Here is a 24,999-nt window from a genome sequence, read left to right on the forward strand (position 1 = left end):
GCCCACAGTGAAAAATGCAACCGATAAACAGAAACAAGCAGTAATTTTTGGTTTTAAAGTAAGAAGCAGAGTGGATGCCAAAACCCATAAAAGATGTGAATTTGAAAGTCCCTCCCGGTTCTCCCTTGCAAAGCAGCATTATGTGAACTACCTTTGGTCCCCAGGAGAAGCAGTCAACCATTCATCCCTGCTGCCCACGCTGGAGCATGGTGGTGTTCCTGAGCTCTGAAGCTTTGGGAGAGGTGGGGATCAGAGGACTATCCTAGAGGCGCATAAATCAACTCAAGTATATTGAGTTCATTAGAAACATGCACACACGCAGGCAGGAGTTTATTAGTCCACATTTAACATACAAAAAAACAACAAAAAAAAACAAACAAACAAAAGAAAAAAGAAAAAAGAAAATCCCCCCAAATAGGGGTAGGTTCCCAGTTTTGCCTGCTGAGGATACTAAACATGTCTGGTTCACTCTGACTGGAGTGCGGGGCAGGAGCTGAACGTGCATCTGCTGCTGAGACTCCAACCTCTCACATGTAAAGGGGCTGTGTACCTTTAGCTGCAGGGGCAACCAGGAGCCCTCAGCTGCCTCCCAGACGCATCCAAGGTCAGAGCAGCTGCAGCAGTTTTAACGTGTGTAAGAGGGAGGCGGGCTCAGCAGATGACAAGTACTGGCAGCACAGCCAGTCCTCCAGTTCAACGCTGCGCTCTGTGTCCACAGCCCTCTCTGCAAACTTCATCATAAGCAGGGCACGCTTCATGTCCACCCAGTTCTGGAGCACCTGGCGCAGGGTTTCCTCATGGCTGAGGGGCTGCTCCATGAGGTCTTTTCGGGGCCCCCAGAGCAGACACTGCAGCATCCGCTTGGCCTCGGTGATCCGCACACGCTTGATGGGGTCCGCTTCCAGTAGCAGGTGGGCCAGCTGCTGGAGTCCCCGGGAGTAGATGGACAGGCTGGGTAGAGCAGGGAGGTCCTCAGGGCTGTACTCCTGCTCCCTGAGGTGCACCTTCTCCTCAAAAGGGTTGGGCTGGTGCAGCAGTTCGTAGATGAGAATACCAGTCTGAAACTCATCAAATTTCTTGTACTGAGAAGCCGACACGATCTCCGGGGCCAGCCGGGCCTGGCTCTTCTTCAGTTTGGAGTCTCCAGTTCCAGTCTTCTGCTTAGCTTTCAAAAAATTGCTGATGATGAGGCGGGGTAAGTGTTTGTCGTCTTTGGCTTTTGCATAGCTCATGGGGGGCTTGCAGGGAACGAGCAGGAGGTTCTCCAGGCACAGGTCACGGTGGATGATGCCATGCTCTTTGAGATGCTCCAGGCCGTTGCAGAGCTGGAGGAGCAAGAAGCAAACACGACGTTCGTAGAGCTCAGGCTTGGCTTGGTGCAACATCACCGAGTCCCTCACAAAGTCGGCAGTGGTCTGGCTCGGCACCTCGCGGGTAATGACCACCACACAGTCGTGCTCGCTGGCAGTGCGGGACGGATAGAGGCCATCCCCAGGCATGCTTTTCCCCACATCTGAGGCCAGCAACATGCTGGAGGGGACAGAGGCCACAAAATGACCACAGTCCTGCTGGATGTTGAAGTGGACCGGCACGGCAGGGCTGCAGTACGAAGCAGCCACCTTCGACTCTTGGGTTTTACAAATCTGTGAGGAGAGAACAAAGGAAAAGTCTCATCAACCAGTGACAGGGCAGAGACTGGAGGTTGAGAGGTGGGTTCCTATGCTGCGATTTGCAGATGCTAAGACAATAGGAGAAGCAGAATACACATCAGTCCCTTAAGTACTTTAAACTATCTCCTGGCTTGAAGATTGCTCTCATCCTGCAACACCCCAATGTTAGCAACCAGATGTCTGTGTCACACTTCTGAGCATGCTTCCCTTGCCAGGCAGTGCCCAGTAAGTACAGGAAAGGAGGATGGTAGCCCTCCCATGAACAACTTCGGAAGGTTTTATTTCATTGCCAATAGAGCCAACATAGCTTTTACACCATGGATGTCATTGAGATAAACTACTACAACCCAGAAGACATTCTGCAGAGAGAAAAGCAAAGCCTGTGGCAGAAGTGTGCCATCTCCATCTCTGAAGATGGTAAACACTTGCCTGGATGAGGCCCTGTGCAACATGACATGTCTGCGAGCATAGTGCTGTTTGGAGCGAGGGGTGGACAGAGACCTCCAGCACTTTCTTTCCACCTAATTCTCTGGTCCTAAGTCCTGGAGCCACTTTCACATCCTCCTCAACCATCCCATTTCCTTGTGTCAGCAGCTATTCTCAGCCCCATGATCAATGGCTAAGGGAAACCAGCAACAAGCTGCACTCATCAACACAAGTTAAAAAAAAACACCAAAGAGAAAATGGGTGCTAACAACAGGCCTAGAAATAAGTAAGAGTGCAGCAAACTCTAGGGGGAAAAAGCATTTTATAATCTTAGATTTTCTTAAACACACATGACTTCTCTCTTCATTTTGTTCTGTATTTTAGCTTTATGACTGCATTAGAGACTAAACAAACTCAAACCCAGGTCTATTATAGGAGTGTCCATTAGCTTATGGGACCTTCTGGCATTTCTATTATCCACTTTTTTTCCCCCTTTATTTAGTGATGTATTTATATCTCATCCACAGGAATCAGCAACAGGCTGAAACTCAGCATAAAAGGTTTCAAACCCTGGAGCACGCCACTGCCAGTCACAGCATGCGTGCAAAACTGGAGGAGAAATCAATTTTGCCTCCGAGTTAAAATATGCACAAGAATAGAGACGAGCTGGACAAGCGGGGGCTGCTTTTGTACTCCTCTAGCAAGTGTTTGAATCTAGGCATTTGCAGGTAATTCACTCAGATGAGACAATACTGTGGAGAGGAGGCATTTCAAATCCCTATTGTCCCCTCTTTTCTAAACAAAAATACCCTGCCGCGGCTGCATGCTTATTTTGTGGAAAGGCAAGCTTTGGAGAGCTAGGCGCACTGCAGATTAACGCAGCGGGACCCAGGATGACGCAGAGGGTCCCCAAATGCGGAGCAGACCTTCCAGCCCTCTGGGCGAACAAACCTGCTTGTTCCTCCCCACAAAGGAAAGACGTGTAAGGCATAGGAAAAGGGCAGAAGCTCCTGGCAAGAGAGGAGTCTCTGGAAGAATAACTGCAGCCAAACGAATACAGGGAGATCCTCCCCATCCAGCCATTCCTCGTGACTTTGGCAGCACCAGAGGCATCCTCCATGCTGAAAGTTCCAAGTAGGAGCCTGGGGCTGGCTTAGTCACGCATCTCTAAGTGGAGAAAGAAGCCAAGGTATGGAGCATATCTTGGCTTAATTCCTCTAAAGCCATTTCACATAACCCTGGCTCCTTCAAATCGTTTTATACATAGCCATGTCTGCCTTTGCACCGCTCAGACTCTGGCTCCTGCTCCTCAGCAGGCTCCTTGGCTTGGGATCCTCTGCCCATTTTGAACTCTCCAAGTCTAATTTTGTAACAGGTCTGTGATCTCTTTCATGTCAAAAAATCTATACCAGAAGCCAGGTGGGGCAGCTAGGAATTATCCAATTGCAATGTTTCACAATTATTCATTCCCTGTTTTGGCTACCAAAAGGATGGTGTCAAGGAGGAACACTGCAGGAACTGTATCCCTGCACATGGCTAAACAGACACACAACATCACTGTGCTGGCACAGAGTACGGCCTTGTTGGAGTGGTTTGGGCTTTGTTAAGACGCTTTGCAGTGTACCAAGGGCACAGAGCAAGCCCACATCACAGGCAGGGACACAAGCGCAGTCCTGTGAAGAGTTTGAAATGTGCTGTTTCTGCCTTGCCAAGAATTCATGCACCACAGCCATAGAGCTGAGCCACTGAACCCCACCTAACACAGCAGGCAAAAGCAAAGGTGTGTGCGTGCCACAGGAACCACAGACTGAAAAGGCACACAACAGTTCACCACACAGTTCTGGGGCTTCAGGAGGAAAGTTGCAATGGATTTAGGTATAACACACACGAAAAGCTGCAGCTTGGAGTGCCTGACTAGGGGCTTTGGTGCAAGATCTCATCCAACTCCACTCTGGTTACTTATAGCCTCCCTGTTGGGGTTACTGTACTTCTTTTACTATATGGGACTGGCTTTAAAGCTGTCACTTAACTAAAACATCCCCTTAGGGTTCATAATGATGGAAACAATTCAGCAGAGATTTTTTTTTTTTCACCTGCTTAATCCATCTCTGACTGCTTTTTTGGGAATTACTATAGGTTTTGAAAACAAGTTGAAGAGTAAGCAGCAATGAGATGTCCCTGGTGTTAAGTCAGAATGGAAATGAAAATCTCTGTATTCAAGTAGTAACATGGATCAAGAACCAAAATCTGCAGGATGTCCATGGAACAGGTTGGATAAGCTTCTTTATCCAGGTTTCAAAGAGCTGAACTATTGCACCTCAAGTTTCCATTTCAAACACGTATTCCATAGAGTTACAGGAAAATATTTCAGACCTGACCTTAAACAGCATGTCTGGGTCAGCCCTGCATTGTTTAATTGGCATCTGCAATATCTCATAGCCTGCAGTTTCAGGATCATATAAGCACTCACATGGTTTCTGGGTCAGATGTTCCACTTAAAAGGCAGGCAGAAGCAAAAATGCTGTCTTTTGAACAGCCTTTCATCAGCTTGTGTCATCAGAGGCAAATGCCTCAGAGTTTACAACAGAGTATTTGCACAAAGATGTTTTTAGAGAGAAACTGGTTGGGTTTCAGACCCCTTTAGCAAGAAGCGTCTGACTGGCATTTGTTATAACGAAAACCACTTCTCCAGATTAACCTTTGCCAGTGGTAGGGAAAAGCGGCAATTTTGGAAGTGATTTTGCTTGCCAAACTTCCCCTGTGAGAAATACAAGCAGAGAAAACAGGCCATTGTGTGCTGATGGTGCATTGCAGTAGCACCATCAAAGGTGTACTGCAAAGTCTGCTTCTCACTCTGTCACTCAAACCCACACACCAAAAAGGGGAAAAATAAGCTTGAAGGTTCAGTTCCAGCTCAGCTACTACGGACCTCCATTCAGCCTTGGACCCTGCAGCTCTCTGCCTTATCCTCCCAGACTGGACAGTGGAGGTAAGCCTGGATACCCCCTGGGTGTGGACTTACCTTCACAGCGTAGGTAGTAGAAGGGTCCTTGGAGCAAGTGGCACAGTAATATATTGCATCCCCTGAATCACAACAGGGCTTGTTGCATGTCAGCTTGAACAGTGACCAGTTGTTCTCGCTGAAGTGCAGCTCGTTCTTCTGCTCCCTCATGAAGCAATCCTCACATTTGGCAACCAGGCGGCGCAAGGACTCAGCGTACAGGGCCCCCAGCTTGGTGTACACCCCCTCCTTGTTGTCGATGTTGCTCAGGAGGTTGTGGAGGCTGGAGGCCGATGACACCTGGCTGGACACACTGAGCTGCGAGGAGGAAAGGGACTGGGGGTTTCTGCTGGGGGCGCAAGCCCCTGTGCTCTTACCACTGGATGGGCCCCAGTAGCTGTTTCCTTTGGAGCCTTTCTCCAGGGACTCGGAGGAGGAGAAGGCGCCGGGGCGGCCCCCCAGGCTGGCTGGGTGGATGAAGGGAGGCTCCTCTCGGAGGCAGACATTGCTCTCGGAGTGGCTGACATTCAGCCTGGGGCTGGCAGCACCGGCTGCTTTGCCTGAAGATGCCTGTCCCCCAAAAAAGCCATCTGGAGAGGACACTGTTCTGATCACCGTCTTCTTCTGGGGTAGAGGGGGCGGGCAGCTGGGGGCAGAGGAGGGACCATCCTCACTGGAGACGGGAAGGAAAGGGACAGGGGGAAACACTAAGCTTTCAGCTGGAGGGGGCGAGTGGTTCGGCTCAGACGAATGCCCTAGGAGACAACAACACACAAGAAGATATCATGAGTGGCCCTTGCAGGCTGGGAGCACAGGTCCTTCTCCATATCCCTGACATCCCCAGGGCCCTGGCTGGAAACACAGCAGCAAGCCAGGTTACATCTGAACCCAGTGCACAGTCCTCAACTATTCACGACTGCGAAGTTTCACTGAAGGGGTTAGGGATTTAATCCAGTTTAATACAGCAGGCTTGCAAAGCAGGCTGCAACCAGCCATCTAGAGAAATGCACTTCCCCACCCCCGAAACCACTCCCCTATGGGCTGCATATACAGTAGTAAAAAGGCAGTAGATGGTAAATATTTAAGCTGTGATGTCATCCACAGGGAGGTAAGAATGAAGCACTCTACACAAGGACAACCTTTAAAACACAGCCTGTTTCACCTGGGAGCTGCCACCCAGTGCTTCAGCAGCACAGTATGATAAGGACAGAGTGACTCATGCTACTCAGCTCCAGCCCTCTGGCTGAACCAGAGCAGCCCAAGAAGTATACTGAACCTTTCTCCCTGCTTCACACTGGGTAAGAGTCACTGAGCAAGGTGTGGGATTTTGGCAATTTCCATCCTCCTGAAAAAGTCCGGCCTCCGCCCCTGCCAGTCTCCCAGCTTATTGCCAGACCTCCCTGCTCAGAGGGCAGGCTGGCCCCACTACATACCAATGAATCCCAAGCAGCTCCACATGCCATCTGCACATGGATTGGGTTGGGATGGTTGCCTCACTTTGAGCAGCAGTAGCATCTGCTTTCCTGCCTGGGCCAGACTGGAGATGGGTAATACAATTACATGCCATGGAAAAAGTAGGACATTAGAAAAAGGGAAAAAAGGTGATTTGACCTCGAAATAAAGAGCAGTAATTTCGGGTCATGGAGACAGAACAAGTGAGGAGTGGAGGGGAAATTAAAAGAAGAGATACAATAATTTAAAGGGAGTTTTTCTCTGCCACTTGAATGACACGTGGGACTGTTGATAAACTTGGGCTCTCCTAACAACTTGCATGCAAGTGTAGACCTTGAAAGGTGCATGGTGGAGTTTAGCTCCAAGCAAGCTTAGCAGATTTCCTTCTTTAAATCCAGCTTCTAAAGCTGCAGAGTGGTAAAAAACCATCCTTCCTCCTCACAAAGCTGCTGGTAAGGATTCAGCTGCCAGGAGGCGCTTCCCCACAGTGGCTTTCTGCCTGCTCCACAGGAACGCCCAGGGGCAGTTTCATGTCAGCCCAAAGCAGACACTTGTCTCGCTCACAACCCAAGTGACTCACCAACAATCACACACAACCTCCAAGTACAGGGGCTCAGATCCCTGAGTTTCCAGCCTGTTCTGGAGTGCCACTTGCAGGCTCAAAACCACACCAGCTGTGCCACAGCAGCCATCCCTGTTAGCTGCTCATCACCTGAGACCACATGAGGTGAGGGCAGGTCCCCTTGTTCTCCACTACCAGGGTGGATGTTGGCATGATCTGGCCCTGCCCCTCCCCACCAGGGTTTGGTAGCACGATTTCAATTTTCATTTGTCCCCTCCACCGCCAAGGGTGCCTGCATGGCACTGCCAAGGCAACTCCTGTAATGCACCCCATCACAGCAACATCTTTTAGAGATACCTCAGGAATGAGCAGCACTGATTTTGGCTTCTGCAGGAGATGACTTTCCCATGCAAGGCTGTTTCAGGCCCCCATTTTTGCCAATACGCTCAGAAACAGCTCTGTAGGAAATGTGCATCAGCACATGTCTCTTTTGCCCCAGTTCTTGGATGCTGAGCTATCTGACTCCTGTTGGACCCTTGCCCCAGGTGTCTGCCTACATTGCACACCCAGTCGCCCAACAAACAACTGCTCTGTGGTTTCAGCTGAGAAGCACACGGCCCAACAGTTGAGATGCACGCCCCAAGCTTTAATGAAAACCCAGACATCTGCATCACACCATAACAGGTCCACAGGAAAGAGTCCCTCCATTAAAACCCTGTAAAGAGCCTCAGGCAGGGATCATTCAGCATGGCACCTCTTTCCACTTCCATCCAAGGGGCTTTGACAGAGCACGCAGCCAAGAAAAATTCTTCAGCATGCAGCCCAGAGCACCTCAACAGAGGCATCTCTGCCAGGACATGCAGCTGAATCCCTGTTTCATAAGGCAAGATTTACTTGTGAGAGTCTTAGGGAACAAACATCGGCACTGGAATCTTTCGCAACCAGTCCACATGCCTAGCCCACAAATGCCAAACTGCTCTTACCTTTTTTTTTTTTTTAATGTGCTGCTGGGCTCTGCCCCAAGCAGAGAGTAATGAATTAAGCCTTTTCACAACATTCCTAACAGTGCTCTGCACCTTCAGCATAGGGTCCTTCTGCATGTCAGGGGCTCAAAAGATCCCCTCCACTTCATATTTTAACATCTGACAGCATAGCCAATTAATTTGAGCTCACCTCAGTGATTGACTGCATAGCTTCGTGATTGCATCAGCAAAAAAAAATTGCATTTGAGTACTCACTTAAAAACTCATCTTTCCTGTGATGGGTTTAAACAGTGGCTTCTGTTAGTGGAAGCAGAGAAATCCTCTTGTCCCTATTATTTTTGACAGCAAAATGCTTCTATGCCCAGCAAGTAAAGATCCGACACATGTGAGTTTTTCTTACCCCTGTACAATTTCCTGGCATGGTCTTACTCTCAGACTCCAAGTTAGCGGTGGAAAAATGGAGTTTCCAGAGCTCTGGCTCTTAATTTTATTGCTGCACATTGTTGCTCTTGGAAAGACAGAACTTCCACTACACGAAGGTTGGTTTTGCTAAGGAAATACTTTCTGAGCTGCTGAACATGTTAGTGCATGTCTAAGTTACGCACTGATGAAAAAAGTGACTTCATAGTAAGTATTTTTTAATCTCAATTAAACGAGTGCAGGCAGATTTTTTCCCCTTCAAGAAATAACTCGGAACACAATAAGCGGGAGAGATCACCTCTAGTACAAGACTCCTTCTGGTACTCCTCAAAGCTGTGGAGGACTTTCTATGGCAGGACCACTTGTGACCTCATGAAATGCATGAAGCACAAGCAGGATAAGGACAATCGCTTTCAGACGGAGGTTTTATCCAGACAAGAGGAGAGCTACAAGGTGAAAGATGAAGGGTTGTTGGGGGAACTAGGGGATCAGACCCTCACGATCCCTGCTCCGAGGATGCTGCCCCAGCAGTGGGCCTCAGGTACAAAGCCACCCTCTCACACCCAATGGTCACTTACTCCCATCACTCCTGGTCTGTGTGTCGGAGTCAAGGCTGTCACTGGAGCCAGCTGTGAAGCTGACGTGGACGCTCCGGAAAGGTGGGCTGAGGCTCTCGGCAGAGCTGTTGCTGACCCTCTCCAACTCAGTGTTACTTGGGTTCATTTTCGGAGTGTGCCTAGAGAGAGTAAAAGAGAACAGTCAGGAGAAAGATGGCAAAAGATACCCTGCGTGCACTTGTGCACGGAGACTCAAGCTGAGAGCAGTGTTAGCTTGGTCTCTGCCTACCCATACACCGTGCAGCCTTTTAACATGCCAGAGCACCTCATTCCTGTGCATTTTTCTTCTTCCTCCAGCACCTGGGGAATTGTATCCCACTGACTCTGGGCAGGTTATAGACTTACAGTCCCCATGCCAGCCTTGCAACGCAAACTAGCTGGGCTTGAGCAGAACAGGAAAACCGATGAGCCAAAAGCATTCAGCCCCAGCTTGCACCTCCTTTGCCTAGCCCATGTGAGGTCCTGGAACACATCCCATCACTGGGAATTGGGGACACACTAGTGTTTGCCTTCAATAAAGTTCTCATGGGAAGGGAGTAGCCATCGCTCCTCCCATTTTACAGAAGATAGGTCAAAGCTGGGTGTCTGAGCCCAATCCCTTCATGATAGAGGGACAAGTAGAAGAGTCATCCATCCCTGGCCGCTGTTGTCTCCAACAGTGCATCACAGTAATAACCAACACCTTACAAAAGAAGGAGCAACTCTGCAGAAAACATGACTCTGCCAACCTCTGCCTGTCAACCTACCAGGCAGTTTTGAATGTAAGACCTACAGTTTTCCATGCAGCTTCCACCTTAAAAAAAAAAAAAACCAAAAACATAAAAAACCCAAACCAACCATAAACCAGGCTCTTATAACCTGCCAGGTCATAGTTTAAGTGATAAGTTCAGGCAAGCAGGACTTCTTGCTAAGATAAACCATTTCCCCTGAATTTTGTTCATTTTTTCTGCATTGGAAACCAGCAGAAACTGTTGAAATCAGGCAGCAGAGTAGAACATAAACACTTCTAGCTTTGGTACCATTCAGACTCTGCCAGCCAGGAAACAAAGATTATTGGTACATATTTTCTAAGTAAAACTGCCAATCTGCTGATAAAATTCAAGACATTGATTAAGAAGGTAAAGAGGTTAGTGGCAGACTGGGACAGAAGTAAAAGGATTTCCACCAGCTATCTTGCTGGAAAGTATCCGGCGTTTCCTAATCAGGCGGCTGGATAGCTGCTGAGAAAGACAAACAAAAGGCACGCACAACAATTTTCTTGTGGCACTCTGTTCACATGCACAGGATCCCTCCTTGTCCAAAACCCCTAAGCACGGCAGATGCTATGAGAGATTTTCATTTAAAGACTGAGAAATGTTTCGTTCCCAATCCAGACAAAGCACTTACTCTCGTGTCCACACCACCACATGGAGAGCAGAGTGTATGAAAAGCCCGGAAGAAACTTCTGCCAGACTTCCTCATTTGCCTGAGCAGCCTTGGTCTAAAAATACTCAGAGGCTGATGAAAATAAGACTCTAAAAACCACTTCAGGTATAACCTCAGCAGAGACACTGGTCTTGCACCAGTGATGAATTTACCACGGCAAGCCTCTTGGGGATGATTTACAAAACTTCACAATGCACCACATAAGTCACAGTTTAAAAAACGAGAGGAAGGGAGAGAGAAAGAGAGGTTGAGATCTTAGGTCTGTTACAACTAATGCTGTTGAAAGCAACCAACTGCACTTAAATACCTTTTTTTTTTCTGTTACTATAATGTTACAACTTTATCCTATAATTTCCTCACATGTTTAACTTTTATTAATTTGGGTGGAAAAAACACAAGGGTGCACACCCATGCGGGTGCACTGTCTGACCTGGCAAGAATCAAAGAAGCATCTGAATCCATAGGAGAAGAAGATTTTACGAGAGAGCCGGTCTCGATTCGCACAGATGTTTTCCAACACAGTCCTCCCCCCAGGCCCCCCCAGAAAAGTTGGTGCATTTCTGTTCCTTTCCCATCACTAAGCACAAATTCACAGAGCTGCCTTACCATTCCCGCACTCAGGGAGAGATGGGACTTTGCTCGGCGCGGTCCAAGGTCCACCGCGCACGGCCACACCTATTCCTCCGAGCAACCTGGGCGCAACGCGGCGCCTGCCAGACCCGTGCTGGCTGCTGCCTGCGCTGAGCTCAATGTCGCGGTGAAATCAGACGCACAGCAAGCCCCGTTTCCTCTCCGTACCGCCGTGACTTATGTAAAATGCAGTTCCTGAATGGGCGCACCGAAATAGAAATTGTTTGCCGCTTAAACGACATCCTGCTCTTGTTTCAGATGTTACAGCCCCGGCTAGCTCATACCCCCTGGAAATGCCTCTGCTTTACGTCTCCCTCTTTTCCTAGGAGCTGCTTGAAGCCCAGGCTGCAGCCTGCACAGATCAAAACACTGCCCACTATACCAAAGAATTACTGAAAACACTTGCTAGGATCAAACTCTCCCATTTCAGTAAAATTCCAACCCAAGAGCTGAACAGCTCATCACTGTGACAGCCTGTGAGATCCTGATTTACAGCTAACCCCAACTTCCCCTGCTTTGCTGGTGTTCCTTCCACCACATGTGAGTGCAGGGGCAGAGGTGCCTGTTCTCCATCTTGCCCTATTTACCAAAAGATATTGGAAATAAAGAGTATCAACCCATGTTAAACCCAAAGAAAACACTGGGATTTCTGTCCCTTCCACCCCTGTCACCACCTTGCAAACACCTTCAGAAAGATGTAACAGTGGTTAATTTATATCCATCTCAGAAATGCCTGCTCAGCACCTTAAACGTAACCAACCAGCAACTTCAAGAGCAGCACCAGAGCCTTCTTCATGTGCCTGTGCATAAAGAACAGGTCACAGGAGTCAGCCCTCCCAACCTAATAACCTAAAAACAAGTGATTTCACAGATTTCTAGCTCTCCAAATTATTCTGATGGCTTTAAATACACTTCAATTAATCAACATCCTCCATGCAACACACTGGCATATTCAGGCAACTCTTCCTGTTCACTACTCCCCAGTTTTCCCACCATAAACAATTTCATCCAGCTGACTTTCCATATGACTTTCCACAGTCCTGCCTAAAACAAGTCAAGATTGAAAAGAGTGATCTTGTGAAAAACCAAACCAAATCAAAAAACCCTAAACCCCAGAGTCTGGAGTTCTATAGTATTAAAAAGAGACCCAGCTCATTTCCCACATCCTTCATTGCATCTCTGGCTAGGGCATGCTTTATCTTTCCCGCAGCTCACATTCAAGCAGTAACCACATCTTAAATCTCACATTTCTTAACAAATCAGTGTCCCACCTGATGTTGCTAAAGGACTCCAAAATCACCAGCTGCATGCCTTGCACTCCTCAGAGAAAGCATGGACATGGGAACCAAAGCACGGCTGCCCTAACCGCAGCAGACACGCACGCCTTGGGATATTGCCCCAGGAACCTCTGGACTCTGGACATACCTTCGGCTTGAATTTCCCGTCTGAGATTTGACACGCAGATCTGGTTGCCTTCCCCAGGCGCAAGGGGCAGGAGGTTTTGAGAGTGGGAGAAGGCCACTCAGGCACAAGAGCTGCAAGGCTCCCGCTTGCTCCTTTCCAGAAGCCATCACATGCACAGCCTGTTGGCAGCTTTGGAAGATGCCACGGGACATGTCTCTCCCGAAGCAGAGATCTGAGCACAAGAAGTGCTGGCTCCGCACTCCCATCACAGGAGTCTCTCAGCCTTTCTGTGCCCGCAGGAGGGGGTCACTCCTTCTCAGCACAGATGACAGGACTTGAACAGATAACAGAGATGCTGAGCTTTATAAATCATGTGACAGGGGAACGGGGAGAGGAGAGCAGAGAACATACACAAATCACCACAAACCAATCTGCAGTCCAGGAGATGTTTGGTGATAATGTCAAGAAGACATTCCCTCTCAGAATAAAATAATGGAACTAATGCACAGCGGAGAGAAAAGCCAGACTGCATTACAGCATCAAACATAACATATGGCTGGGCATAATTATTACACAAGAGGAAGCACCAATGTACCATATGCTTGTCTATCATGAAATGTGAATAATTATATCTTCTTCCACTGCTGTTTCTTCCAGCATCTTCCCCTGGAAGCAGAGGGAAATTAAAACCCAGCATACAGGAGCTTACAACACTTGAAGCTTAGATTTGTGCTTATCCTTCTGCTACCAGCCGGCAAATGTGGAGAAACCAAAACTGAGGTAAGGGAAAGAGAGGATTTTGAAACACTCCTAGCTCTGTTTAGAGGAGTACACACACCACTCTTCCCTGTACCAAAGGAGTTTTATGTACAGCAGGTTAAGTTGAAACTAGGGTTTGGAGTCTAGAGATGCACGGGAAAATTCAGATGAGGTGCAGAATTAAGATGGTAGATGGGTCAAAATTTAAATCACTGCATACTCTGATGTGGTGAAGAAGATAAGAAACCTCATTTCAATTTCCAACTCGGCACTTTTTTAAGTACTAAGACGGGAAACACACAGAAGAGTAAACGACTTTCATTTTAAAAGAAACAAGCTCTCCTAACAGATTGGCTGATAAATAACAACCTTTTAAAAATGATTCACTGGCAGAAGCAGCATGAGAAATTCCTGATTAGTTTCACACTAAAACCACCAGGGGAATACAAAAGGTGTATCCCCTCCCTGCCCTGGAGCATAATTCTCTCTCCTGCTTGAGCCATACTCTCCCTTCTTTCTTTTATTTACTTAAGTAGTTATTAATTGTGTACTTAAATCGGTGCCATCCTGAGTTTCTTATTTATTTATTATAATTTGTTACATTAATAATAATAAATCTGTATTGTCCTAGATCAAACAGTAAGCACCTGCTGTCATCTGTAGTCACAGAGAAAAGGATCAAAATCTGGGACCCTTGTGACTTTCCAGCTGCATTTGTAATTGCCACAGCGGCTCCATGATGCCGGTATGCTTTTGTTGCTGGGCTACAGTCTGACACTGAGCTCCAAAGAGAAACAGGTGCCTCAGGAATGGCAAGGAAAGAGGAACACTCTGCCTCAGGTACAGAGCTGCTCTGCCATAGACTGATTCCTGGCAAGGGACACACAGCACAGTCCCACCAGCTAGCGCTGCCTCCTCAGTGAGGAACAAACCTGGCTCTTTTCCTGGCGATCCAGTTCCCAACACCTGTCTCTTCTCCTGGCGATCGGATTCCCAACACTGTAGTTTTTCTGTAGCATTCTTGTGTTCTGTTCCCTCTGGCAGTAAGCGGTGGCAGCAGCACCGTAACATGCAATCTTGGCACACCTCACGCTCTTTTGTCCTGGCTGCTTTCAGCGATGACAGGTGTTGGGAAGTGCTGTGCTACACACCTTTGTTACCCCAGGCAAGTGCGTTCAGCAAATTTCAGAAGCTATCTGCAGCACTGCCTTTTGAAGGTGGCGTTAATTATGATGAAAACAGCTCAAGATGCAAAGCAGCATCACTGTTTCCTTTCTTTAAGAGGCACATGAAATAAATTAACCATCAACGTTTTGCAGGCTAGAAGAAACTACAACTATCATTTAGCCTGAGCCTCTGCGTAAGAGAGACATAAATTTCAGCGAAGATTCATTCCTTGTGCCAAGAAACTGAAGGCCATGCTAGAGCACACTTCACACCAAAGAACCTTTAAATCTTCATTGCACATACACGTCCTGGGGATCCTAGTTTCCCTAGTGAGCCCTTTCCTTAGCCAACTACCTTCCCAGCTTTTGGAAGAGGACCAGCAACCATCTTCCCTTTCCAATCTCTTCCCTCTTGTAATTAAAACTCATTTGCCATTGTGTTTCAGAGCAAGCAAACATTAATATCTATAATCTTTCATACAAGAGGATTGTAGGAAGAAACAGTTGCGAGAGAACCAGAATAGCTTTATGCAGGATGAAACAGGCATAAATTCATTATTTTCCTTCTATGTGCCAACTTCTAAACCCCCTTAAAATTGCTCCTTCTACCATCCTCAGAGACAGCTTACTCCAAAACTAGAGTGTCCTCAGTGTCTGGCAGGAATTTACCCTGTAAAAACTTTTTCCCCTTTTAATTGTTAGAGCCAAGATGAACAAAACAAAATCTACAGACTTGTTTTTCCTTTCTCCGCTTTATAACTAGTTCAAACACACATGCGAGTTTTCTTTAAAGTAAGCAATTAAATTTAAATAGGAAATTCAAACAGACAGACTTCATTTTCCAGCATGAAATCAAATATCTTGCTGCATCTTGAGATCTAGAAGGAAAAAGGATCGTCACACACCCTTCCTGCAGCTGAGATGAACCCTGCTTTGCTAAGCCCCCAGCCCAAAGCCCGTGCCACAACCAGATCTGTGTTGGCTTTAACTCCATCCATCCACCAAAGAAGCCTTTGCAGCTGTGGCACCAGGGAATGTCTCAGGCTGAGGCGCTCAGTCTCTGTGAGGTACTATGGAAGCATAACAGAAGGACCAGTGGTTCTTCCACTAGGGACAAACACACGTCCACAGACTGCCCGGCACTGGCGGAGTATGGATGTGCCTTAGAGTCACCTTTGTGACTCTCCTTCTTCAGGCATTTGGCTGCAGCCTGGGAGGAACGGAGGAGATGTTCCTCCAGCACCAGGTCAGAGCCATGTCATGGCCCAAAGCTGCAAGCAAGGACTTCCCAGGGTAACACAATCCCACTGTGGTGACTTTACCAGCTGTGCACGCAGCTATCCCTTCCCACCGCCCTGGGTGCTGCACTGACACGCTCAGGGAACCCACCCTGGAGACAGAAACAAGAGCACACTCGAAGCAAACAAACAAAGCAACCATCCGGGTTTGCCCGGCTTGCGAAACCTGCCTCTGATCAGATCACTCCTCAGGAATCAGGATTCAGTTTGGTAGCCGGAGGGAGGGATACGCTTTTGCGAGTAAAGCGCCCTACGGCTCAGCCAAAGGCACCAAGGCCCTCAGGAGGCAAATACCTGTAGCACAACACGCCCTACAGCCACAGGGGGTAACCAGCACCTACCTCAACCACCCGGCAGGGTTTTTGGCTCTGCCAGCGTTTTTGGCTCTGCCAGAGATCCTAGTCACGGATGCCACATGTTCCCCAACCTCAGTCTCCCTGCCTGCTTTCACATCGGCTTTCTAGCACACAGATGCTTTCAGGATGACTCAAAAGCAACTGTTACAATTGGCACAGCCCGATCACACCAGGAGCAGGAAACAGCCTCTCCAAGGAGCAGAAAATGCTCCACACCCCTCAGGACGGATTATCATAACACCACAAGGAGGGCAACAGCAGGGCATGCTCCCGGCTTGGAGCAAAGCTGGTCCAAGTTACCCAGCCAAGGAGACACCCTGACACAGCAAGGAGTCCCCTGTCTCCTCCCAGCATTCATGAAGGCAGAAAGGAAGCTCCAAGCACTGCCAGGGAAGCATCCTTGCCTTTAGTACAAAGGGCTCTACGTGACTGCTCCTCCATAAGCAGGAGCTCCTGGCACAGCAAGTGGAAGATATTGCTGTCTGAGTGCCCATACCCTTCTGGCCTGCATGGTCACCTCTGTCTGCTCTGCAGGGAAAGGAATCAGGTTCTAGAGGACTTTCAGAAGGCAACTTGGGCGTTTCCTAAATGATCACTGCTCAACAGCATCGTATCTTCTCCATTGGGGCTAAACAAACACCTCATGTGGCAAATACAACACAGGCTGCTAGGAGACACCAAGTGGCATTTGTGTGCTCACTTGCTTGTAGACCTTTCTTTTCCTCTGACTCCAGCAGGCATGCAGCACCACAGCAGGAAGCCCAGCATTAAGGAGAACTGAAGCCATTTGCTCTTCTCTTCCCTTTCCTTAAGAAAACTCATTCGTCCACCTGTTTGTCAATTTAAAACACCAGTTCCCTGGACTAGCCAACCCCAAAACACACGGAAAATTCACAGCCTCAACCTGGAGTTCATGATATCTACGCATAAGCTCGACCATGGATCCCAAGAGTAAGTTCTCCTCCAAACACCCATCCCTTCTTCTCCTGACTTTTAAATCAAGGAGCTGGAGTCAAATCCATTGTGCAATGCACAGTTTCAGGTAACAAAACTGATACACACAATAAAGCAAATACAGGACACCTGCAGAAGGTGAAAGTATCCCTCTTCAGTATGTTCAGACAACCTAATTCAGGGACAGCAAATAAAATTTTCTTCCCCCATTTCACCTTCTATTTTTCCTCTCCTTTTTTTTTTTGTTTTTTGTGATACACACAGCTGTAGATACTGAATGTTAGAGTACTATAAAGTATTACAAGCCTGGTTTTGGGGGTTTTTTTAATTGCTTAGCAAAGCTAGTTCCTTCCCAGATGGACAGAACTCCCTCATTCACATTTGTTTTCTGGGGCCTGCTGTTGCCCTGCCAGCAAACCTGACTTCCAGGAGAGTGGTGAGCGGAAGGCTGCCTGAAGCCAGGTGGCTCCCACACAGAACAAGTCCACGTTGGGTAAGCTCCAGTTACCTGCTTGCAGGCAAGAAGCCCTCCCTGTGAAATTGCAGCTTCCAGAGTTCACCTCAAAAGCAAAAAGACATTAGAGCCAGACTGAAAATGTGGCTTTTGGAGGCCCTGGCTATTAGCATTAAGATAAGCTGCCCAGTTCCACCTAGACAAGGAGACTGCAACACCACATTTTCTGTCCTATTTGACATGAAGGAACTGTGCCAAGACAGAATGAAGATGACCTGGGAAACACCAGCTATCCCAGGCACAGATCTTGTTTTCGCTTGAATATTGGGACTCAAGGCCGTACCTTGCAGCCCTGAAGGGCTTTTACAAGTGCACATGCCATTCAAACCAAGACTTGAAAAGATCAGACAGCTCTTCAGAGTAAAAAGATATGTAGCTTTTCAGCTGTGCAATCACCTCCCATGCTCCTGAAAGCCCACCTTTGAACAGAAAAGGAAGAAAAAAAGAACAGGAAGCACCTCCTAGTCAGTGAACCCCTGCAGCAAACACCCCAACTGCAAATGGTTAATAGACCACCACACACACACACACACACATACACTCATGGGGGCTGTACCTGGACTGCTTTTTTGGTGGTGGTGGTGGTGGTGGAAACTCCATGCCATTACTCTTGTCTTTAGGGAAATCAAAGGAGAAAGAAGATGATTTGGTGATCCCAGCCTGGCTCTCCAGCATCGGGCCATCATCCACAAAGTCAGCACCAGCTTTTCCATTCTCAGCTCCTACTGCCCATGGGTGAGTTAAGAGCTCCTGCTCCTCCTCCTGCTCCTCCTCCTCCTCTATTCGGCACTGCTTGGTCCATGTTGGGGTGTAGTATTTCTGCCTCCTGTCACAGGACGAGCCTGCCAGGCCTCTACTGGACTCCTCCACAGAGACCCCGTTCACATGAGCGCACAGAGAAGGGGATGCCCCAAAGGCACCTGCATCAGTACAGCTCCTCGGCAGCAGCTGAACACCGGCCCCATCATGGCTGTTGTCATCACCAAACCTTGCCACATGGGAGCTTACTAGGGGCACACGGTTCCCCTCACTGCCTGGCTGGCTGTTTTTGGACATCTTTGGGGGAATGGCTGGACTGTCACCAAGTGAGGTCTTGACAGGAGCTGCTAGATGAAATCTCAGAGTGTTTTCACTTCCAGATGCTTGAAAAATCTGTCCAGGCTCAATGGCAGGTGATGAAGTCCCAAAATCGGGGTGGGAAGTGGGGCTGATACATGGCCACTGAACTCCTACTGCTGAGTCGGGGCTGCTGAGGAATATTGTCTTGTGATCATCCTCATTGTGCGCCGTCATTACAGTTATCTTTGCCGCCACCTGGCCAGTGGAGTCCTGATATTCCTTCTCACCTCCCAAAACCCAGCCGCCATCCCTCCATGACCCATCAGCTTGCTCCTTGACAGCGCCGTGGGCCAGCTTCTCTGCTTTTGACTGCCCACTGACAGCCTTCAGCTGTGCCTTCCTCCTCTTGGTGCTCTCGGCATAGACTGGATCGGCGCAGGCTGGCTCGGTGAGGCGAGGGCGCTGCGGCTCCACCAGAGCCTGTTGAGGGGCGCCCAAACCCTCAGTCTGGGGGCCTCCAGTAGCAGAGGGCTCCACAGGGAGAGGCGAGTCCTCATCCTCCCGGGACAAAGCAAAGGCAGCTGCCCTGCTGCCTCCTGTGCTCTCAGGGAGGGCGGCAGGCTCAGTGTGGAGAGATGGCTTTTTCCTCTCTGAACGCAGGGCAAAGGGGAGAGGATCACCGTGGTCTTTTGTGATACAGAAAGCCACATTTACAGCTCTGTGCTCCTCTTCGCTGAACTTGACTGCCCGACCACTTGGCCTAGGAATCTCGGGAGCTTCCCGGTGCCTCCACCCGCAGGGAGCGTGACTCTCCTTCTCGCACCGCTCAGCCTTCCCCTCTGCGCAACACGACTCCCACGAGATGGGGTGCTCTCTGTGGCAGTTTGTGATTGAACAGTACTCACCCCCTTCGCTTTCAAAGCCAGAGGAGATGTGACCACAGTCGCCCTCTGAAAGGAGCACTGCTCCTTCTCTGGCTGGGGAAGAAGGGCTTCTGTTGGAATTGGTGGAGCTTCTGTCCCCCAGTGCAGATGGATTAGGGCAGGGGGCCCGATGAGGCAAGGCAAACTTGTCTTTGGTTCTGTCCTCCTGCTTGCCCACCTCACCCACAAGTACCAGGCTGTGGATGGAGACATTTCTCTCCACTCGACTCTCCAGGCTGCGCAGACCCACCATGGAGTAGCTAGGAGGACAGCAAGACAAGCAGTCGCTGGGCAGGTTGTGGAGGAAGGGCTTTCTCACACCACCGTTGCCAAAATTGTCAAGGCAGATCCGCTCTGCGTCTCCTGATTTCAGAAGGAGTTGCTTGCCAGAAACCACGCCCCAGCTGACCTGCACAGATCAAAGAGAAAAGTGCATATGTCAGGCTGTGCATACACAAAGTGAAAGAGAAATAACATAAAGAAACCAACACGAAACACAATCTGCAAAAACTGAAGTCCACCTCTGCTGAACAGTCCTCTGGCATTCACCATCCGTTTTGCTGGGCTCATCCCACTTATAACTTCCACATTTCTTACTAAAACTACACTTGTCATATTTCCTGGACCATTTGTAATCCTTGCATTACTAACAATGGCAATGCAGCGGAATAAGGCATTTTCCTTTCTCTTTCCATGGGTTTGCTGCCAGAAACATGTCCAACCTGTCATCCTCTCTGTGAATCACCGTGCAATTAAAAATTCAGAGAGGGAAGGAATATTTGCACCTCTCTCTGCTTATTTTCATTTCACTTCACACTGCTCCAGAGTGTGTGACTCTGGAACGCAGACACAGATTATCACAGGTTATCCTTGGCTATGCTCAGCACTAGGGACTGGGGAGCAGGCAGGATATCTGAAATCTCTTCATCTGAGGGAGATCTGTGCTGCTTGCCAAGGGAGAAGCAGGAGAGGCAGAGTAACACACGCCTATGAAGCAACCCCCATTCCAGGGTGGCAGAACCCGCTCCCACAGCACAAAACTCCAGCTGGGGCGAAATCTGCATGTACCAATCAAACCCCACTGACGATGGCAGCTTGCACTCGTGTGCCCTTTACCCCTAAAACAGAAGAAAGGAATAGCAACAGGAGATTTAAGAAGAGAGCCAGGGAGCCCTGACTCTCCTCTGGGGCAGGAGGAGATAGGAGTACACCTATGCCACAGGCAGAGGGACAGCAGCCCATGCTTCACTCTGCATGGCTGGGACAGTGCTGGTATCAGCTGGTCAGGGTGAGGAGTGCACCACCCATCTTGATTGCAACTCAAACCACAGGGCTTGCCAGTTTGCAGGCAGGGAGCGGTGCTGCACCCAGAGGGCATTACTGCTCTGGCAAAGGTTGGGAGCCCAAAGAGTAGGAAGGCGGGGCACTTCCTTCCTCACCCACAAAGACCATGGATCCAGGTACCACTGACTGCAACCAGGCAAGTCATCTTTTCTTTAAATATTCCCAGGAAAGTAACTTTAACCTGCATCCTTATTTAAAATCCGGAAATTCCTAAGGAAACAATGCAATTTTAAGCACCTTTGCACATGACTTGAGAGCAAAAGCTCATTCAGCTTCATCCAAAGATACTTTAAGAAGGCAATATACAGCTTCAAAACCTGAGTCAAGACCAGAAGGAAAAACAAAAAAAAAGGAAACTGTTTTAACAGCTACTCCTGGCACCGCCAAGAAAAGGTAAGTAACGGGAAGTCATGATTTGACTGGATTAATCATTACCTGTGACAGATCTGCATTCATATTCACATCCGCCCACGCGTCAGAGACATCCGAGTTTATCATCGTTGGCTTCACAGCAATTGTTGGCTTTGAGAAGGGGGAAGTATTTACACCTTCGTCGTCAAACGCGAGGCTCTCAGGCTTGGTCCTAACTCCATTCGGGAGCACGCCACGAGCTCCCGTGTCTGGGGTTGTTTGCAGTCGATGGGAACTCTTTGGGTTGAAGCAGTTTTTGCAGGAGCCGGGCTTCCAAACGTGTTCCACAAAGTCACTGCACGCAGACATCTTCAAATCCTCGTGGGTCAGACTGAGAGCCCACTGCGTCTTCTGCACTGTCCTCCGCTGCTCATTTTGCATTTGCTCCCGAGCCACTCAAAGTTCACCTGGTTATCTGGAAAAGCACAACGCTGTTTGATCAGTTTGATTATGCTCCCAAATGGGAAGATTTTTAATAGGACAGGTGATAATTAATCTTACTCTGCCTTCATCACAAAGGCGTATTGTTTACAAGACTTTTTTCACAGCTTAGCTAAAGCCCACACAATCACTTGAAAAGCCTCAACTTCTAAGCATAGCTCTGTAATGAAGAAGACATCAAGCAAGCAGCATTCCTATGTGATTTAATTCCCCGTTTAATGAGCATGTATAACCAGCCTCATGCAAGGTTTAGATCAAGGGTAAAGAAAAGGGGTCTGGGAAATAGCTGTTCACAGCCACACAAGCAGAGCAAGGCAGGAAAAATTCCTTCTCCAAAGTGGCATCCTCTCTGGAAAATAAAAAGGCCTAGAGACACAAGGACCAGCATCAGCAACTGTGTAACCAAGGGGACCCAGCAACAACTTTCCTTCACCCAAAAGCGCCACTGTGATTACTGCCGTGGTACACAAAGGCTTCTCTTCCCACCCAGAGCAACAGAGAAAGGCAACAGAGAAAGGCAATCAGCGGGGCTGGGGCTGGCACTGATTTGAGCAAGTGTCTGGCAGAAAGCTCTTATCTGGTTTGCCAAGAGCCACAAATAACAGTGTCAGCTCGCTGAAACGATTCATTGTCTGCAAGGGGAGAAACGTTTTGCTCTTGGATTACTTACAGACAAGGATTCCATCCCATCTTCCTTCCCCAGGAGGAAATGCCCCAGGAACAAGACATTCCTTCCTGCATTCCTCTGCCCCCCCCTACTCCCCTCCTGGCCAGGTCTGATTGCACTCAGCCAGTAGCTACCTGGAACTAACAACTTTGGAGATACTTCAGAGGAGGACTCCCACAAAGCTCAATGGATTAGGGAAGAGAAGATCAGAGAATGCAACTTGATGAGAAAAATTGCAGCCAGCTGCTATGGGTGTCAGGGCATACAGCGAGCTCCCACGTGGCTCCACAGAGTCCTTACTCACCCAATCAACTTTAGGTCATCATCTCCAGGCCAGCTGACCCCCAGGCAAACCGAGGCTCCTTCCTCAAGGGTCTACAAGTGAACAAGCATTTCTGTATCCCAATCCCAAAGGCACATGAGCAAAATTTACCAGCCTGATCCTTCAGCACTTCCTCCACACAGGCATACTGGAACTCCACCAGAGCTATGGACACCTTTGCAGTTGCACGCACCCCTAAAAACCAGCTTGCGCTTCAGTAACAACTCTTGCCTCTGGACTCAGAGATGCCCTGGCCAGCCTCTCCAACAGCCACCACACTGCATGGCATAAAGAAAGACAACTAATAAGAGCCTGGGTGGGACAAAGAGAAGCGGGGGAGAGCCACTGACCCACATGCATCACCCGAATTCAAATGACACCTTTAAGAAGGGTGTCTGACCAGCTAAAGCATTAGTCTCTGCAGACTCCTTCTGTCTGGCAGGCCAGTAAATTAGGATCTGATTCTTGAAAAAGCTGAAAAAGGGGAATATCTACAGGATTCACAAATCAGATTGGTGTATGTCTCTCTCTTTTTAGGGAAGAGGCTGTTTTAGACAGCTTTTTCCATGGACTTCAGAATTAATTAAATTAATTAAAGAGTCTGAATTAATCAAAGGACAGCAAATCACTCTCGAGCATATTCCAGCACTTCCAACGAGATTAACAATATTTGCAGGGAAAACATCTTTAAAAAATATTCTATTCTTTGCATCCTTTCAGAGATCTAGCACTGAGTGTCCGGCATCACCCGAAGTTGAACAAGTGTCCTGATGAGACAGAAAAAAAAAGAAAAAAAATCAAAGGGAGGGAAGCAGCACCGGAGCCAGGAAAAACTCTTCACTCCTAATTTAATATTCGGCGCTGCCAACTGCCTTTTGAAGCCCGGGGTTTCCCTCTCTGCAGCTCGACCAGCCGTCACTTCTCGCTGCCCGTGCCCCGGGCAGGCGGCCCGGTGTCCTCACGCCGGCTGCGCACCCGCGACCCACCCGCAACAACCCACGGGGCACCTCGTGGGGAAAGCCCTCGAGCCCTGCCGGGGGAAGGGGGCCGAAAGCCAGGACCGGGGGCTGCCTCCGGGCAAGCCGAAAGCCAGGACCTGGAGCTGAGGCATCCCCGGAACCCCCACCCCCGCCTCGCGGGACACCGGCAAGCACCCGATATAGCGGCTACCTGTTCTCTAGGACAGAGGGATGCCAGGCTGTAGCACGAGGATGCTTCGGCGCAAAAAAAAAAAAAAAATCCCCAAACCCCCAGCCCAAGCAGCTCCGGCTGCCAGACGGTTCCTCCGGGGCGCCTGACGTCCACCGGGACCGGGAAAAGTTTACCGGGCAGGGCCCTTCCCGGGGCTCCCGGCGGTGCCGGTCGGGACCGGAGCTCGCCCCGCGCCGGCTCCAACCCCCCCGCCCCCCGCCCGCATGCTCGGTGGGCACCGGCACAGCCGCGGCGGCGCCGGGACCCCTCCCAGCCCGGCTTTGTCCCGGGAGGCGGAGGCCCGGTGCCCGCCCCGGCAGCAGCTCCCCGCTCACCAGCCTTCCACGGCTCCGCGCCGCGCCCGCACAGCCGCCACGGCCGCCGCCGGCAGAGTGGCGAGCGGGTCCCCGCGTGGGCCGGGGGCCCCGGCCGCCCCGCCCCGCTCCGCCCCCCGGCCCGCCCCCGGGGCACGGCGTGGGCAGCGGCCCGGGCGGGAGCGGCGCGGCGGCCCCCGCCCGTCCCCGCCTCGCACAAAGCGCGCCCGCACCCCGCGGGGATACCCGCGACTGCCAGCGACATCCTCACCACCCCCCCCCAGCAGCACTCACACAGACATGCACCGTCTCAGGGTCGGACAGTGGGGATCAGCCCAGGTGGGGGGATGCAGCCACCCACATACCCATCATCCCCGCACAGACCCCGACACCAGCCTTTAGGACGGCACTGGTCTCAGCTGGAAGGTACCAGGAGCCAGAGGGTTCGCTCATCCTCGCCGAGCTTGCCAGACAAGGACATGGTGAAGCTCATCCCAAGGGGATGCTGTGGAAGGAAGAGGAGTTTGCTGCAACTGAAATCAGGATTTGACTCCACTGTGCGAAAACTGCAGGCAGCATCTCAGGAAAATCCCAAACCTCTGTTGGCGTGGGAGGCTGGGCATCATTAAAAGGGAATAGGATGAGATTTTGTTCACTGTAGTGTCTGAGCTAAGCTTTAGGGCAGGCTGG

General features: G+C 49.6%; 1 protein-coding gene across 4 annotated transcripts; it reads right to left on the reverse strand.

Moving 5' to 3' along the window:
* Positions 1-291: 291 nt before the first annotated feature.
* Positions 292-24,376, reverse strand: PRAG1 (PEAK1 related, kinase-activating pseudokinase 1). 4 transcript variants are annotated; one of them, XM_050338580.1, is made up of 6 exons: positions 24,331-24,376; positions 21,399-21,789; positions 18,194-20,028; positions 9,093-9,250; positions 5,119-5,852; positions 292-1,643 (listed from the first exon to the last, which is right to left on the reverse strand). In XM_050338580.1, exons 2-6 carry the CDS (start codon positions 21,753-21,755, stop codon positions 606-608), a joined length of 4,122 nt encoding a protein of 1,373 aa, XP_050194537.1. In that variant the 5' UTR covers positions 21,756-21,789; positions 24,331-24,376; the 3' UTR covers positions 292-605. The 4 variants fall into 4 exon arrangements, with proteins under 4 accessions (XP_050194537.1, XP_050194534.1, XP_050194536.1 ...); XM_050338577.1 differs by lacking the exon at positions 24,331-24,376 and adding an exon at positions 22,787-22,988; XM_050338579.1 differs by lacking the exon at positions 24,331-24,376 and adding an exon at positions 21,876-22,023.
* Between the last annotated feature and the right edge of the window lie 623 nt (positions 24,377-24,999).

Source organism: Myiozetetes cayanensis, unplaced genomic scaffold (genome assembly GCF_022539395.1).
Source record: "Myiozetetes cayanensis isolate MyiCay16 unplaced genomic scaffold, myiCay2020 scf7, whole genome shotgun sequence".
In the NCBI taxonomy this organism is placed as follows: domain Eukaryota; kingdom Metazoa; phylum Chordata; class Aves; order Passeriformes; family Tyrannidae; genus Myiozetetes; species Myiozetetes cayanensis.

Bases quoted from the DNA above. Each gene is read 5' to 3' on its own strand.
- PRAG1 (XM_050338580.1), bottom strand. From the start codon at position 21,755: ATGCAAAATGAGCAGCGGAGGACAGTGCAGAAGACGCAGTGGGCTCTC. The intron at 20,029-21,398 runs GTAATGATTAAT...TGATCTGTGCAG, and splicing joins TGAATGCAGATCTGTCACAG to GTCAGCTGGGGCGTGGTTTC. The intron at 5,853-9,092 runs GTAAGTGACCAT...GTTGTCTCCTAG, and splicing joins ACAGACCAGGAGTGATGGGA to GGCATTCGTCTGAGCCGAAC.